The following is a 16,817-nucleotide window of genomic DNA, read 5'->3' as shown; positions in this document are numbered from 1 at the left end:
CCGAGTAGTCCCACTAGAATGACCCAGACAGTTGCCAGGCTTCCAGCTCTGCTTCACCTCCACATCAACTTTCCTCCCCTCTGTCTCTTCTCTTTGAGGCACGGCAGAATTGTGCAGCTTTTATGAATGAACTTTTCTATTTAAAAATTTTTTTTTATGAATGAGAGGCTCGCTCACTTCCTCTGTCTCTCTCTATGACGGTGCATGCAGATGAATGTGTGAATGGAGCGGAGGAGAGATTGACAGATGGCCCCCTAAGGCTCTCACCCCCTCCCTCACCCATAAACTACCATCCAATCACAGGCGAGTAGGGTGACTCATGCTGTACACACACACACTTATACACTGAGGCAGAGCCAATACAGTACATGAGTGCTGAGTCTAACATCAGCTGCACCTCAGAGATGCTGTTAAAGTGGAATATTAATACACTAGCTTTGCCCTAAAAAGGTTTTCTCCTAATCTAAGAACATAAGGGGTTGACATCTTTTGTAGAAATTAATCAAAGTGACTTGATTTACCCAATAATACATTCCATATTGTACCTTGTGCATGTGATATTCAAATGACCTGCATGAACACGCAAGAGTAAGGGCATTTACCTAAAACATCTGCATTTCCCTTTGATTCCAATTAAAGCAATATGTCAGACGCCGACTAAAGAGTGATTTACATATCGCACTCATTACTGATTAAAAGATTAATAGGAAACAAAAGCAAAGTGCAGACAGAGTGTAGAAGTACTTTCATCCTTCAGCCTGGAATATAAGAGTAAAGCACTATTTCTTTGACTTTAGGATTTTTCTTCAAAACAAATAATTTAACTACAGATAACTGGTCCACTGCATACTATATGTAAATAAGCTGGATGTGACACGTCTGGGTGCATGAAACAGTGTGCGGCAGAGTTTTGTCCCTTCCTAGTGGTTGTTTGGTGAAACTGCACTCTAGGCCTAGAACTAACAATTATTTAGATAATCAATTATCCGAGGACTGGCTTCTCGATTAATTGAAGCGTCGTTTATTTCTGTGGAATATCGCAAAACTATTTTAAAAAATGGCTTTTGTATTTTCTTGGAATAGCTTGTTTTATCCAACCAAGAGTCCAAAACCCAAATAAATTCAATTTACTATCATATACAACAAAGAAGACAAGGTATGAGTCAAACGATTTACTTAAACATTTTAATGATGTTAATAATCATCAGTTCATATAGGTTAAGAGCAATAACAGGATTATGAGAAACAGCCTAGAACAATGTTGCTAGTGATGTACAGTCTGAAGGAGACGGTCTTAAATATCCATATAAAGACGAGGAACACGCTGAAAAAAAAAAAAAAGGACTTCATTGAACCGTTCTGTTTTTTTTTTTGTTCACATTAGTTACAAGACCTTTACCAGTACTGTATTTACATAGTGCAAAGAAACACACTTGCTGTTAATTAACTTACTTCAAACACTTTGATGGAAGTCAGAGCAACCGAAAGCCTACACACAGCGTACTTGTTACCAAACTAGAAATACTTTCATAATCCCAAGTATGATATTTAAGACACAGTCATCTCCCCTCTCAAGGCTCCACATTGCATACAGCCCGGCATACTGCATTTAAACACACCGCCTCGTCGTCGACTGGCTGACATCTCACTATCAAACGCCATTATCAAATTGGATTCAAACTGTTAAAACTTATCAAATGGCTTTAAGAACAGGATGATTGTATTTGTTTTAATTCAATGAAAAATCAAAATCCCTTTTGTACACATGTATTTACAAAGGTCTGAGCACGACTGCGGGACTACTTCCAGGGTGCCTCTGCCCACGATGAGGGAGCTTCTCGGCTGTGGTGAACTTACTTTCGGCAACCCGTCTGTAAAATCTAGAAGAGCTCTAAACGGATTGATCCATATCTGATACTTTTGGTCTACTTGGGTATTGTTAAACTTTATGAATACCAGTAAAACACCTGCTTGATTTAAGTGTCATTTTTAAGGAAATGGAGTGAATACTGGTAAAACAATGACTTTCCAGTACCAGGATTATTTCATACATTACCCAACTATGCCCTGTGGATCTCCTCAGATATCAATATCAGGGCTTCTAAAAATGTTATGTCATGTCATTACCAAGAAGACCGCTTGAGACCGCCCTCCCCATCAGAGAACAAACACCACCAGAGGGAACAACACGAACATTTCTTCTTTTTTTTTTTCTTCTTCTGAAGCACAGACATCTGGGAACTCAAGACAATTCCAGTCAGAGGAAAAACAACCAAAAGAGTTTCACACAAGGCAGAATCAATATGACAAACCAATATATACTGTAGTAGAACCACATAGACATGGTTATATACACACAAAAGCTCATTTTGCTTCTTAGAAGTTAAAGTCATCTGAATCATCTGAACACAGAATGGGACACTTATTATTTGAACATTAAAATAACACTTTGAAGACTGATGGGTGGGCGTGGTTTTGGTAGAAAGACAGAACCCCCTGACAATGTAATGCTCTGTGAGAAAAGCTAAATATCAACCAAGAAGTAATCAGGAAATGCATGTTTCTCCTTCCCTCAAAAAAACCATTATATACAAAGATAAAGCTAAAGAACACAGCAAAAAATAAATGCAAACTATGTGCCTGTAAACACACACACACAAGCACACGAATACTTGCAGAGCTGTAAACCTTCTGAGCTCTGCATGAAATAAGATGGGAGCTGAACGGTTCCAACCTTCATTCTCTGTGAGCTACAGACAGCAGTTCACCATTGTTAAGCACTTGCTCCCAGAAACGTCCCCGACTCTAAACGAGTTCAGCCTCGGAGGAGGAAAGTCACAAACTTCCCTCTGAATTCAAGTGTAGCAGGTTATGGGCCGAAGAAGTGAGGGCATCCTTTTCAATTACAAGAGGAGTGTTGGTGTCAACGACTGTCCCTCAGACTGTGTTAGTTGCTGTTTGGTCTGCGATGATGTGTGTTGGTAAGTTGGTCAGTTTCTCTGTAATGTGTGTGAGTGTTGGTCAGTTGGTTGGATACCTGAGATTATGTCTGGTGTCAGGGGTTGGAGACAAAGGAGAGAAGCTGCTGGTTGCTGTGAAGAAGGATGTGAGAGCAACAGAGGGAATGAGTGTATCTGAGAACAGAGGAGGGAGGAGGAAGAGGAGGAGGAGCCGACATCAACCTGTGACCTTCTTAGCCTCCACTTGCTCATTGCCCTCGGTCCTCGTCTCTGTGATATCCGCTGAATCAAGGTCCTCCTCCTCACTCTGCCCTTTCTCCTCCTCCTCGTCGTCTTCCTCTTCTGTACTCTCCTGGCTCTTCCCCAGCTGCAGGTTTTCCAGGGTCTTTGACACCCAGGATTCAATGCGGCTGCTGAGGGTAGGCACCTCCACAGAAATAGGCTCAGGAGTGTAGTCCTCCTCCTCCTCTTCCTCCTCCTCCGCCTCTTCCAACATCCCGGGGACCAGGGTGGACGTGGTGGAGGTGATGGAGGAGTTCAGCGGGCCCCTGCAGCTCCCATCCAGCGAGCCCGTCTCTGTGCTCTGCTGAGAGGCCAGCTCCAGCCGGTCGTCTACCCGGACCTCGTCTCTCTCACCGGTACCCTGTGTCAGTGTCGGAGGCGCTGGCCTGGCTGGCTGGGGAGCAGCTGAGCCAGGTGTGGCTGCATTGGCCGTGGCTGCCAGAGTCTCACCGTCTTTTTGGGTGGCTGTGGAAGGTGCAGGGCGACTCGGCTCAGCCTCTACAGGCTCCAGGGCATCTGAATTCTCCACTATACTCCTCCAGTTGGTCTCTGAAGGAATTAATAGATTTGTTATGCTCCATAACTGGTGCTTTTACTTACTGATTATAGATAACCCTAAATAACTGACAGAAAATGAGGGAGCTTATGAGGGAGCTTACCGTACTCCTTCTCATTGACTTCTGAAATAGGCTCAGAGAAGATGGAGCAGAAGGAGATGGCAGAAGCAGCAGAGTGGTTGCGGGAGTGCCCCATGTGGTGTGGGACTTTCTTGTCATTCTTTTGAGCCTCCTCGGCCTGCTCCTGCTCCAGAGCTGACACCATGTCCTTGTAGGCCTTCCTAGCCTCTTCAGTCAGAGACACCAGACGGTTGAAGAGACTCTGAAGAAGGTTTAACCAAGTTAGCGAGGGGCAAAAAAAAATAAAAAATACTGTGTTTCTACTGCTCTATACTGAAAACTACTGACCTGATGCATACGTGTTCTGAAAGTGACTTACCTCAGCTCCAGAGTAGTTGAAAATGCCAACCACACTAACAGGCACTAGTTTGTTGACGCAGCGTCCAAGAGCTTTTCTGCCCAAGGCAAACACAAACGGGATCTCCTGATCCCGTGCCATGGCAATTACATTGTACAGAGCTTCATCCAAACCACCTGCAACATAGTCAACAATAAGGGACTCAAATGTATCAAATTTCAGAAAATAAATGAACTAAAACAACAGGAAATACCAGCTAGTGACTTGAGCACAAAGTGCAAAAACCTGCCGTTTTGAGATTATGGAAATTTGGCATATGGGTATACCATGAAACACGAAAATATGGACTAACGCTGGGTGGTTTTACAACATTCTTTACCTTTGGCTTGGATCTTCTCACAGTTGGGAGATATGATGACACACTTAATCTTATTCAGCTTCATGTGCTTGGTGACCTCTCGGAGACCCATGACCAGGCGGCGTTTGGACTTGGCCTTGGTAGGATCCTTCTGGTAGACCCGCTCCTGGAAGCGAACCAGTTCCTGTAATAGCATAGTCACGCTCTCGTCGATCTCCTTACTCAGCACCTGGTTACAGTACCTGCAGAAAGAAAATAAATAAGGTTATGGATGTTCAAAAGAGTGTTTTCATCTTTTGGGTGGCTACCAAGCTAACAATGATGATGCTAGTTACCATTAATGGTAACTAGCAAAAATAATGCTTGAAATTGTCATGATATGCTGCTTCTTTTTATCTAATGCAACAGTTAACTGAATAGATATGGTTTTAGAGTGATGGTCCAATAAAACCAGCAATTAGATGGTGTCAACTTGCGATTCAGGAAATTGTGATGGCATCTTCCATTATTCTCTTACATTTCATGATTTAAAAAATAACCAAAAGCAGTCTGTGATGGAAATAAATGTTGAAGCCCTATGTGGCTATCATCGTTGTTGCTCTTATTAGAGTGACTCAAAGTGTATACAGCTTTGTTGGTTATGTTTACACTATCGCACATAAAACAGGATGAATACTCCCAGGAGCTTTATGGTTTGGTGAAATACCGAATCGGAAGATCGACGTAGTGTGGCCTGAGGAGCAAGCGTCCTGGCCGGCACAGCTGAGGGGAGGAGCTTGGCTACAGAGGCCTTTTGGAGGCTTTAAATGCTAAATCTGTTAGAGAAGGGTGGGCTGGGACAATAGGCCCACAACAGAGGACACAGAGGGACAAAGCTGTGTTTGTGACCACCGGCATACATCTTCGCTAAGAAGGGACAATGTGCTCGGCATCTGTGCCATACTCTACAATTCATTATTGTACAGTTCCGCCCTTAAGAACACCCGATAACTTTCAGAGTACGCTTCTCCCAGCCAAGGCTCTGGTTTCCGAGTGGGACAAGTATTTGCTTTGCTCACTATTTTTTGTGCATTTTTGAGACATTTCAATGCACGGGATTCCTACAAAATGTCGACATTCCGTTTCTCGCTCCATGCAAGTTGAGCGCGTCTACTTACTCTCTGAAACGACGGCTGTGGATCTTCGTGATGGCGTTTGAGGCCATGGGACTCCCGATGCCAGAGCTGGCAGGAGAACCCTGGGACACCGGGGTGATGCTATATGGAGAGTTCTGACTGGCTGGGGAAAGGGACGCGTCGCTGGGCATACTCAGACCGTTGTCTGTGGTACAAACAGCAGACCACAAATAACAATTAGAAAATGTATGATGGATAAAAAAAAATGGGTACACATCTGAATAGTTTTCACCTCTTAATAATAATTTACCCTCACCTTCTTGGGAGGCAGGCTCTCGTGCAAGATCATCAGTAAAATGTAAACTCTCTTCCCCGTGCTCCTCCTGGCCTGAGGACTCCTGTTCCATGCTCGTCTTCCCTTTCTTCCCTTCACGTTCCTTCAAGATGATCTATCGAAACACAGAACAAAAATGTAAAAAATGAAAAATGAAAAAGATCTCCATTCCTTTTACTAACTTTCATGTAAACTAAACAACATCTTCCTCCCACCTCTCCGAAATGATCAACTTAAATCCTTTACCTTCTTCAGGGCTGTGGGCCGTTTTACTTTGGGGATCTCTCTCTCCTTCCCTCTCTTGATACGGGGTGCGGTGGAATCCAGGGAATTGTGTGGGACCGAGTATGCCTGCTGATGGCCCTTCAACATGGACGGCAGGCTGACCAAGCTTGAAGCGTGGAATGGAGTGGTTGTTCCAACTGGAGAGAAGGACAACAAAGTTAATACACAAGCAGAATGTGGACAGGTGTAGATGTAAGTTAAAACAACATTAGGGGCATGTGTTTTATGAGTCTGACAAGCACTATATCCTTAAAACAGGTTTTCATGCGAACATTTACAAAAAGGCACAAAAATTATGGAATTTCTGAATTACTTATTAGGTTATTTGCTGAACAATGATACATACCTGAACCCAATATTATCCTTTAATGCAGGGCTGATGTATTGTAAAAGTATGTTTGTTTCTGTTCTTAAACCACGTGTTGGTGTCTGACTGAGTTAATGGATACCTGTGAATGACAGCGGCTTGGTATTGTTCAGTTGTCTGGCCTTCATAGCCTGCTGGTGTTTCTCCAAAGCTGCCAGCATATCTCCCAGGTCCAGCTCGACAGAGGTTTTGCTCTTCTTCCCTGCTGCTTTGGTGAATGCTTCCTGCCGGGGCGCGGAAAGAAAAGGCAGGAGAAGGTCACACCAATGAACCCGTCAAATGCAACTGAAGATCAGAATGTCCTGACCATAAGCCAGGCAGCGGTGAGGACAAGAACCGATGAAACAAGTCATACATTCAAACTGAACCAATCCTACATGACCAGTTGACATATTTCGTGTTCATACCTGTAATTTCTTCTGTTCCATGCTGATTTCAGAGTACTCTTGTGCAGTGGCCAAAGCAGCAGCCAGAGCCTTCTTCCTCTGGCTCTTGGCCCTCTTGGGAACAGAGGTGGTAATGGGGATGGGTGTCTGCACAATGTTGATGGGGGAGTTTTCTGGCAGGTTATCCAGCTGCGATTAGTGTAGAGACACAAATAAGTAATTAGTCGGGGTGAAAAGATGAACCGATACAAGAGTCAGATATTCGGCCGCATAGATACACAAACACAGATCTTATTGCTGATGAACAAAATGGGTGGATGGTTGGTAGCGTTAATGACTTCAACTCAGATGTGGATGTTTTCACAAAGATGGCAGCCTCCTTGTATCGTGCTCCATATATAATTACAATGTCTTGATAGCGGGAAAAGATTGTTGTTTTTTAAATATTGCGAAACACGTTTCCTATATGGATGGAATAAAATCACGGATCTGTTTGAGATATACATTTTGAAGTGGTGTCATAGTTATCTTAACCTTTATTTTGATATGGCACACTGATGAACGAGACAATTAAAAAATCACACTTCGTATCAAAAGGTTTGCCAACCCCTGCTACAGCATGTGTGTTAATCGTTGAATGCAACTTGTGCCTCTTCTGCAGGTTTACAATGTTTCCAAATCACATAGTCAAGATTCAAGTAGTCAAGTCAAAATGTCAGTACCATTGTGTACAATGCTGCATGATGTTTGCATTGCATTTACAGTCTTCAAAACACGCAGAGGTATTGTAAAGAAAACGCCCAGAGCATCACACACCTTGCTACTAACTTAAAACACTGTACACTGACAGTACAGCTGCCAGGAGGAGCAGTCAACACAAGACAAGTAACGCAGTTAATGCTGAAGCGTCTCCTAGCTCAAGGCTAAACTGCTACTGAACTACGTGCTGTTTATTTACAGCAGTAGCTCTCAAAGTGCGCGTGACCGAGAAAACATGAAGCGGAACTGTTGTTATGACGTCGTAAACATTTCCATGGTGGAAACAAATAAACAAATCGTGCTTTCACAATAGCAATGGTGTTCATTTGGACAGATAGTCTGTAGATTTCAGTGATGCCCTAGTTGACCCAACCAGCTCAGACTTCTGTCCTGTTTCTGACAATTTTGCTACTGTGATGCATAAAGTTGGTGGTTTGCGGGTCGGGTTTGGGCGCTTGCTTCCGGAATAAGAAGGCAATGTGGTCAGCTGACAATAATTAACCAAAAATGTTGTACTTGAAATAAAAATGAACCCCTCATAGACAGCTTTAACCTTACCAGGTTTTTGGGAAGTTTAGGTTGCGCGTGTGTCTGGGCTGAAGTAGATTCTGGTTTGGTGCTGCGTTGGGCAGCCCCTCCAGTAGCCAGGTCTGGGAATTCATCTTCATCCTGACAAACATGTAGAAAACATTTTAGCACAACAAATAAACTCTAAAATAGATCTATAATGAGTGTGATGGTGACCGTGCTGCACTGATACTTGAACACAATGAAAGTCACAAGAAACCCTCTCTCACCTCAAAGTAGAGGGGCTCTGGGGAGACCCCAGTACCAGTGACCGCTGCTGGCTGCAGCCTTTGTTCTGAATGGTTGGGCTGCACACGCCCTGGATAGCCACTGTGGAAATCCTGAAATGCAGAGACGGTCGGAGAACACAGAAGTCAAACAGGGTACCACTGGTATTCAATAACTTTATCCTCTGTGTACTTGTAAATACTGTCAAGTAGAGCTGCAACGATTAGTTGATCGACAGAAAAATAATCGTTACCTATTTTGGTGACCGATTAATGCAATTCTTAATGCAAAAATGTTGTTTACAGACTCAAATATGGGGATTTCCTGCTTAATATATTAAACTGAACATCTTAACAAGACATTTTAAGACATCAACTTGTACTTTAAGAAACATGGATGGATATTATTCACATTTTATAGACCACTCAACTGTCAAGTGAGGGAAACACTTGGAAAGGAGTGTGGCGCTGCATCACTATTGTCGGTAATAGTTTTCTTGCTCATAAAAGTTTCCCTATAAGTGGACTCATGTAAATACCTGTTTTGTTTGAATTGTTTATTGACTGTGTGACGGACAGATGTGCATTGTATAAGAGATTATTTTTGATAATTTATTAGAATAAGAAAATGTTGATTTGTTGCTTTTCTAATCACCTTCTGTTAAGCTTAAGTGTGACTCACAGGACAGAGTCTTTACGCCAACATTAACAGCATTTCATCTATTCTCATAACAAAACACTACAGCTGCTCCCCAGTCGTACAGCAACCTTCTACTCAGCGTCTGCTCCAGTGAGATCTACTGTACCTGTGAGAAGTTTCTCTGTTCAGGATTCTTCCTCTGGTCTGCTCTGTGAAACTGGCCGTTCCTGTCCCCCCAGGACTTCTGGGTAGCCTGAGAGGCTACATTTACCCAGGTACCTGCTAGTGAATAGAAGGGAAAAGAAAAATCTAAATTCCTTTGTAATATGTTATATACAGGCTGCATAAGAATTATGAATATGAAAGCACGATGTGTGGATGTTCACAACATGTTGCATCAAGCTTACCTGTCATTACACCAGCCTCTACTCCCTGTACAACACAGAAGACATGGAGAGGGTAGAGAAGAAAAAGACATGCTGAGATATCTAGTGTGTGTTAAATGTGCTAAAAACAGGAATCAAGAATTATTATTAAATGATCATCAAATCAAATTCTACAGTCCACTGTAAGTCTGTTGGGTCTGGAGCTGGTGGTAAACAGCCAACTTACTGTGGGTGCTGCTGTATTCTCTGCAGTTCGTTGCATTGCTCCTGCAGCCTGGTTGTGCTTGGGGCTACAGTAGCCGCTGTCACTGTCTATATCTGCCTCACTGGCGCCCTGCTCGTTGTAGTTTTCGGCTGGATGGGACGCCCGTCTTCTCTTTGTCTGCCTGTTCTTCCACAGCAGGGGACTAGCCCGCTCTGCAGCGCACCTCCCTGACACCTCACCCGGGAAATCTGAGGACAAAGTAGTAGAAACTCAGACCTGAAGTGAACTTGTTACACAGTGTTACAGTGTGGAATCAAACTGCTGACATCATTAACATACAAAATAACAAGTATTACAGTAGATGAATCAGTCGAGACTCATTAACCACAAACTTGGACGGAGTTTACTTTGTTGGACATCATTCGTGAGATTTAAAACCACAATTGAGTTGCCAAAATATTTACACAGGCTCATTAGCTCTCTCAAGAATGGAGACATCACTGCTGACAACATGAGATGCACACCTGGATTATGTTAACCTGGAAACTCTGCATTCCAGTTCTTTCAGAAGATAAGCACAGGCATCATCAACGTCAACCTGTACGACCGGTCAGCAGACTTACTGGCATTGTGTGCCGACGGGAAAGTTTGTTGTTCACAGGCAAAACAGACAACTTTGACAAAGTCTGGAATGTTTTTAAGAACATATGTTGATAACGTTGTCTTTAGTTGTTGTGAAACTACTGCTTATTTGTTGTCCAAGGATGGGATGCAGCCTTTGCAACAAAACCAACTGCAACTTCTCATCTTTAGTTAGCAGAGTTTTAGTTCGATTTTTGTATTATTGTTTAAAAACCCTCTGTATACACCCTGCATGGTAGGACGTACTTATAGCTTTGATTATTGCCGCAGTATTCTTACCAGTCTGCTGTGCTGCATCCACCAGCATGACCATCTTGGTCCTACCATCAGGCCCCAAAGTGCACACCTCCTTCTGCACAGCTACACTCCTGGTTGGAGGCCGACGACCCCTTGGAGGTTGGCACACACCCAGCTGTTGCTGTAGGAGAAAGAAAGAGAGGCAGCGCGTGCTCACTAAATAGATTAAGGATGAGGACGGACACTTTTCAGTGACACAAATAACATGTGACGTCAATGTGACAGTATCAGGATAAGGCTGTTGACCCTCTGTACCTTTGGGAGACCGTTAGGTCGCATCATGCCTCTCCCCCTCTGACTGGCCATCCCATACGCTGGCCCCAGAGGCAGAGGTCTTTCGCCGACATCGGCTGAGACAGGGTTGACCACTCCAGCTTGCACAGGACCTGCATAGGGGCCAGGGAAGGGCTGGTAGAAGCCCATCACCGGTGGGCATGGAGCAGGCATAATCTGGTAGTAAGCGTAGTCATTGGAGACAGGAGGCTGGGGTGAAGACAAGATGGGGTAGGCCAGGTACGAACCACCGGGGCTGGGGTTAGGCTGCTGCCAGCGCAGCTCCCCTCCATTATACATAGGATGTTGTCTGTGAAGGAGCAGAGAGGTAACATGTTCAATTACTTTTTTTGTCTATTTTAGTGAATGTTTTCTTGGTTGATAACTGCATTTTGAGGAGCTGTCCAAATCCAATCCAAAATGTCCTGCCATATTATTAACTGAATGTCACTCCTCCCCCAATGGATATCAAACGAAATACCACAGGACACTCCACAAACGTTATATATGAAACCATAAAAAAGGCTGTGGTGCAGGTTCAATTGTCTTCATACTAATCTAATTAGTTTTCATGCGTTTTCTTTTTTCTCACGTTTATTTATTCAGGGGGAGTTTCAATGGAAGCAACGCTCTCTTTTGCAGGAATGCCCTGATCCCCTTCATACCTGCGAGTCCAACAACAGTCTGATCTGCGGACCACTGAGCAGCTCCACCGGAGCAGTTGCTCAAGGGCCCCTCAGTGGTGGAAATGAGGGAGGGGCAAACGCTGCTTTTCACTTTCCCCACCCAGATTTATCCTGCCGGTATGTTGGATTGAACCGCTGACTCCTACAGCCAAGTGTTATTCTATTGTAGGTCAACTTTAGGCTAGGTGTGCACCTTTGTTATGTGAGAAAGAAAGAGATTCAAATGAAACTAAATGAAACTCTGTACTGGCAGATACTCAATACTGAGAAACTCACATGTTCAGTTTCAAGAAACATGATTGCAACATCCTGAGTTAACCACAGCAGTGTGTGAAGTTTTTGGGACTTTGTTTCCCTTATTTTAAATATTTCTCACTTGGTGTTTCCTCTCAAAACGTGCAACAGTGTTGGGGAGATGCATTAAAGTGTGTTCCACAAAATAAGGCTAAAGCCCATTTAGCGAGAGAAGGCTGACGCTCCCCGGGTTAACATCTGTGAAGCTGAGGGGAAGTGCATGGTGGTTGGGTTGTTAGGGGGTGTGTACATGCGATGCAGAAATGTTGATAAGGATCCAGATGATATTTTCACAGCCAGCCTACTATAGTGGGCATTTCCTTGCATTCAAATAGAGGGGGAAGGAAACAGAGGAACGGATGTGTGCAAGGATACAGCAGATCAGAGCCACTGGAAACATTGATTGTGGTTCCAAGTAAACTCCAACTCTGGGAGGGTTTCCATTCATAATTAAGCAGTCTTAAACTATTGCACAATCTAATGGCACTAAGGATCTGATTATGGACACAGTGTGTTCTTGTTATTGCTAAAGTAAATAGTACATTGAATGAGTTATGAAAATAGAAAGGTCCATAAGAGAGCAGATTGTTCTTGGGCGGTTCCAAATGGGGACACCAGACTTCCCACAATACCACAAAGAATGGCAATATTTCTGCCAAAGCGGGAAGCATCGGGAAAATCCTAAATGATAATGAACCTAAACCACTGGTGCCATTTGCTCTCCGTTGAATGGGGTTGAAACGTCTAACTTTTTCTATTCCAGAATCTTTCCCCACTGAAAAAGAGTGACCGTACCTGTTGGGTTGGTTCTCCTGGACGAAAGGGTAGCAGGTGATGAGGTAACTGGGTATGGGAGTGGTTTCCACCCCTCCACCACCTCCTCCTCCGCCGCCACCTCCCCCTCCGCCTGCCTCGCCAGAAAGACTCATGCTGACGAGAGATCCTTCGAGACCTTTCTTCTGTGGGATGAACGGTTCCACTTCGGCTGAAAGCTTCACATCCTGCACGAAAGACAAACGAACAGCCATCACGGTCAGACTGTGAGCAACATCAAATGGGTTAGTTCTAAAGTGAAAGCAACAATTCATATCAGCGTAGTAACAACTCCATCTCCAGTCTTCCATAAATTAACTTTATTGTTTTGGGTAGGTTTGCTAAGCTCTCTCTAAAGGGCTTAAAGACTAATGATACAACTTACAAGCATCAACTTTCCAAAAATTGTGAGAGAAGAAATATGCAGAGGTGTTATTAAGTTATTAACTTGAGTACTGAATGTCTTGACAGACAAAGCGCTGTAGACGGTCTATTGATCAGTCTCTCCTTTGTTTTGTGATTTCGTCACACTGTTCTAGTTGGTTTACAGTCTTGCGTGTCTACCACAATCAATAAACAAGGTATCAAGCCGTAGCACTCATAAAACCAAAGGTGACATGGCACACTACTGCCAGAGGATCTAAGCACAGTACACAACATGTCGAAAGAGGACTCCGGCTATTTTTGACAGTCAATTTTTCATGTGACTCATATCTGCAGCTAGATCAACCGAGGGGAAGAATATAAAAGCTTCTTGTCAAAATGGTCGACAATGAGGCGAGTCTCTGTACCTCAAAGCCAAAAACAAGTTTATAGTTTGTTTTGGGAAACATTATATATAGATAATTATATATAGATAAGTAAGGTAATATTAGATGCACATTAAAAGCTGGTGTTTGAAGCCTTAAATGTCATGTTGTTACAGTCCGTCAATGCCTTAATGGCACCCAGATACAAACACCAGACGAGACACAAACTGTAGATCATTTTAACAATTTAAGGACTTAACGTAACTTTTGTGTTACATTTAGAGCTTTGGCAGAGTCAGACAGAATGCTATTTCCTGTGTACAACACATAATCAAAAGGCCATATAAATCAATCCAGAGAGCAATTTGGTTTAAAAAAAAAAAAAAAAAAAGAAGAAAAATCTACATATTTCTGGCAGGCAAAGGCCCAAAAATGTCCTCTTCAAGTCATTGTGCACAAACTTGATGACGTCTTCTTCTAGTCAGTCTGATTTCACGGGTCTCCAGGTGTATGACCCAGACACGCACCCAACAGTCAGATTGTTGTGCTGTAGGAGACGGTATAGCAGGCCACAGAAAGGCCAAAGATAAGACGCCGGGGCAATACAAGGCAGGCTCAGGACTGAAACACTTTAAGTACTTCCAAGCTCATATGGATATGATTCGCTTGGTGATGATACCAGCTAACAGGCAGGCGTACATATCTGCTTAATAAATCACGAGCGAAAAATCAAACCAGAAAACATAGAACATGTAAAAACAGAGCAAAGCATTGCTCATGGTATTACAACGTAGTGATCCATATTTAAAAGTCATGTGTACTTTTTTATTAGAAATTAGAAATGATGTAAATAGTAGTCAAACTACTAGTAGTTTCCATTTCTCAGTTTACAGTGACTTGCCCAACATGTCAAAGAGTTATTGCTATAAAGTCATAAAACTGTAAATTTGAAGTAATGAAATTTACACTAAACAACATTTCTTCGAATTAAAGGACAGCACAAGAAGGGCGGTTGTATTATTTTTCCATTGCGGTCATGGAACATCTTTCACACCTCATCGTGCTCCTCCTTTGATATCGTAGTGGCGTTGATCTAACCCGAGGTGGCAGCTCCGTGCAAGAGGTCCCGTTAAAATAATCTCCCATTTTGCAGAGGATGAGGAGAGGTGACAGGGTTTAGAGTACAAAGGCTCCCCCTCACTTCTCTGAAACAGTGGTCGGGGTGCATGAATAGAGTCATCAGTGTGGCCAGTGGATGTCACACAGACAGCTATTGTCTCCCACTGCTACTGTCCGTGGGTGGTTCTCTGACTTTTCCTCAGTTTATCTATAGAACCCATCCGATCTATGGCGAATGGAGCCAGGTCAACCGGTTCACTGAAGAAGACCAAACTACAGTTGCAATGAAAGATTTCTTACAAACCCCCAGGTAGTAGCAGCCTCCGTGGGCAGACTGACATCGCTGCAAGGGTTTAGGACTCGGGTAGTCGGTCTGAACATATACCACCGTACAGTATAGCTGATAGGGAGCTGTGTTATAGGATTAAGCTGGAAAGGATAAAGTAGGTACAGTGCTACAGGATAAGCTATTTATACGGCAAGCCATAGCATGGAGGCCCCGTGTGCACTGAATTCTGAACACAAGTGGAAAAATCCAACTATCAAAAAATAAAAGTTGTGAATGAAAACAGAGCTGGCCAGTGGATCCATCTCTTGAATCAACCATGTGTGTCTTTGTAGTATCCGAGTGTCAGGGAGAGGCTGAGTGAGAATAGCTGGGATTGTGGAAAAAGACAATGAGGTCAGACCCAGATGTGCATGGGGTTGGGGGGTGACAGATCTCCGAGTAATTAGACTACTGATCTCACAAGCCTCTGTTTGTTTGTGTGAGCACTTATTCTTACACAAGTTGCGTTCAAAACACCAACAGGCAGCGTCTCTTTCTGTATGGTCTGTGTAGACAGGAGAGCAGAACGCATAGAGACTTTTAAGGGGTTTAACAGAACTGACGAATATCACAGCACTCGATCAGATGCACGAAAATCTCGCACACCCCCCGTGATGTCAGCCAGAAAAACACACCATCGTTCAATGCTAACCGGTTAATCTGAAGCATTTGGCAATTCGCCTCGGGACACAAGACCCAATTTAACTCCAAGAATGCCATACATGCAGAAGAACCAGATATTCCTCTGCCGACGATCCACGAAACCTGTCCGCCTCTCCTAACAACAACACAGTACACATTCCTGGTGACGCGACTGAAACCGTATGTCATCCAACGTTACCTCTCCAAATTGTGACCCAAACAATAAAGCTACCCTTTCCGAAAACACTGCTGGCTGTAACGCTATCTGTCGTCAAATGACAGGAGAGATATTTAGCTTTAAGGCTAACTAGGGAGCTAAGCTAACTCTTAACGCAAGACCCGTCTTTCTGAGCTTATCGCATAGAATTGCTGTCATGGAAATCCATCTGAATAATTTTGTAAAATGACCAAAGACACATGACACTAAGACAGAAGACCAGACACGAATGAACGCTATATCCAGAGTCCTTTTTTTTAATGAGCTGCAGATACCGTTAGCTGTGTTCACGTTAGCTTGCTAGCCAAATGGGATAACAGTTTGCATTAAAAAACACCGGAGCTAGAGCTATTGGGCGATTTGTATGTCTAATGACACAAATAGCTTATTCAAGCCACAACTGAGCATCGCTGCATTTTATAATTATTGTTTTTTAATAACGTTGACCAGAGTGCGATGTTGGGCCTCGGAAGCATTACCTAAACCGTGTCCCCTTCTTCCACAGGCTAAAGCTTTAGCCATCCAACCCAAACAAAACAAAACACAAAAAAACACCCCAGATCATTTTTAAATTAAACTGACACGTTACCTTATTGTCACTAGCGTCCATGTCAGTCACCGACACCGCGACAGACGGTCATTGACCAAAATGCAGACGTCAGGACGTGAGCATTTTTATTTTCTTCATTGTGAATACAAAATAATAATCACTGAAGGCTTACAGACTCACACCCAGTTTCTGCTAACCGACAGCTGCACCCCCACGGATCAGTACCGACTGTTGCTGCGTCAGCTGGCTGCGCTCTCCAGACTAGCTTGAAAGCTTCGGGGTCGCTGTGTGAGAGTGTGGCAATGGGAGTCACCTGGGGCGGAAGCCGTCGCGGCTCAAAAAGCTTTTGACTGGCTAGGAA

General features: G+C 43.5%; 1 protein-coding gene across 4 annotated transcripts; it reads right to left on the bottom strand.

Annotated features, from left to right (window-relative positions):
• Nucleotides 1-1,171: 1,171 nt before the first annotated feature.
• On the bottom strand, nt 1,172-16,757 carry secisbp2l (SECIS binding protein 2-like). 4 transcript variants are annotated; one of them, XM_076078522.1, is made up of 18 exons: nt 16,637-16,757; nt 12,834-13,039; nt 11,041-11,368; nt 10,768-10,906; nt 9,868-10,094; nt 9,663-9,687; nt 9,422-9,537; nt 8,619-8,729; nt 8,380-8,490; nt 7,084-7,251; nt 6,759-6,900; nt 6,271-6,446; nt 6,007-6,139; nt 5,733-5,895; nt 4,597-4,817; nt 4,239-4,393; nt 3,902-4,121; nt 1,172-3,791 (listed from the first exon to the last, which is right to left on the bottom strand). In XM_076078522.1, the coding sequence occupies exons 2-18, from the start codon at nt 12,965-12,967 to the stop codon at nt 3,178-3,180; spliced, it is 3,183 nt and encodes a 1,060-aa protein (XP_075934637.1). In that variant the 5' UTR covers nt 12,968-13,039; nt 16,637-16,757; the 3' UTR covers nt 1,172-3,177. The 4 variants fall into 4 exon arrangements, with proteins under 4 accessions (XP_075934637.1, XP_075934636.1, XP_075934634.1 ...); XM_076078521.1 differs by having other exon boundaries at nt 16,496-16,743; XM_076078519.1 differs by lacking the exon at nt 16,637-16,757 and having other exon boundaries at nt 12,834-13,081.
• Nucleotides 16,758-16,817: the final 60 nt, after the last annotated feature.

Source organism: Anarhichas minor, unplaced genomic scaffold (genome assembly GCF_050575085.1).
Source record: "Anarhichas minor isolate MPS153535 unplaced genomic scaffold, ASM5057508v1 ptg000067l, whole genome shotgun sequence".
Taxonomy (NCBI): Eukaryota; Metazoa; Chordata; class Actinopteri; order Perciformes; family Anarhichadidae; genus Anarhichas; species Anarhichas minor.
The sequence above is the reverse complement of the archived record's forward strand: the minus strand, read 5'-3'. Positions and strand labels throughout refer to the sequence as shown.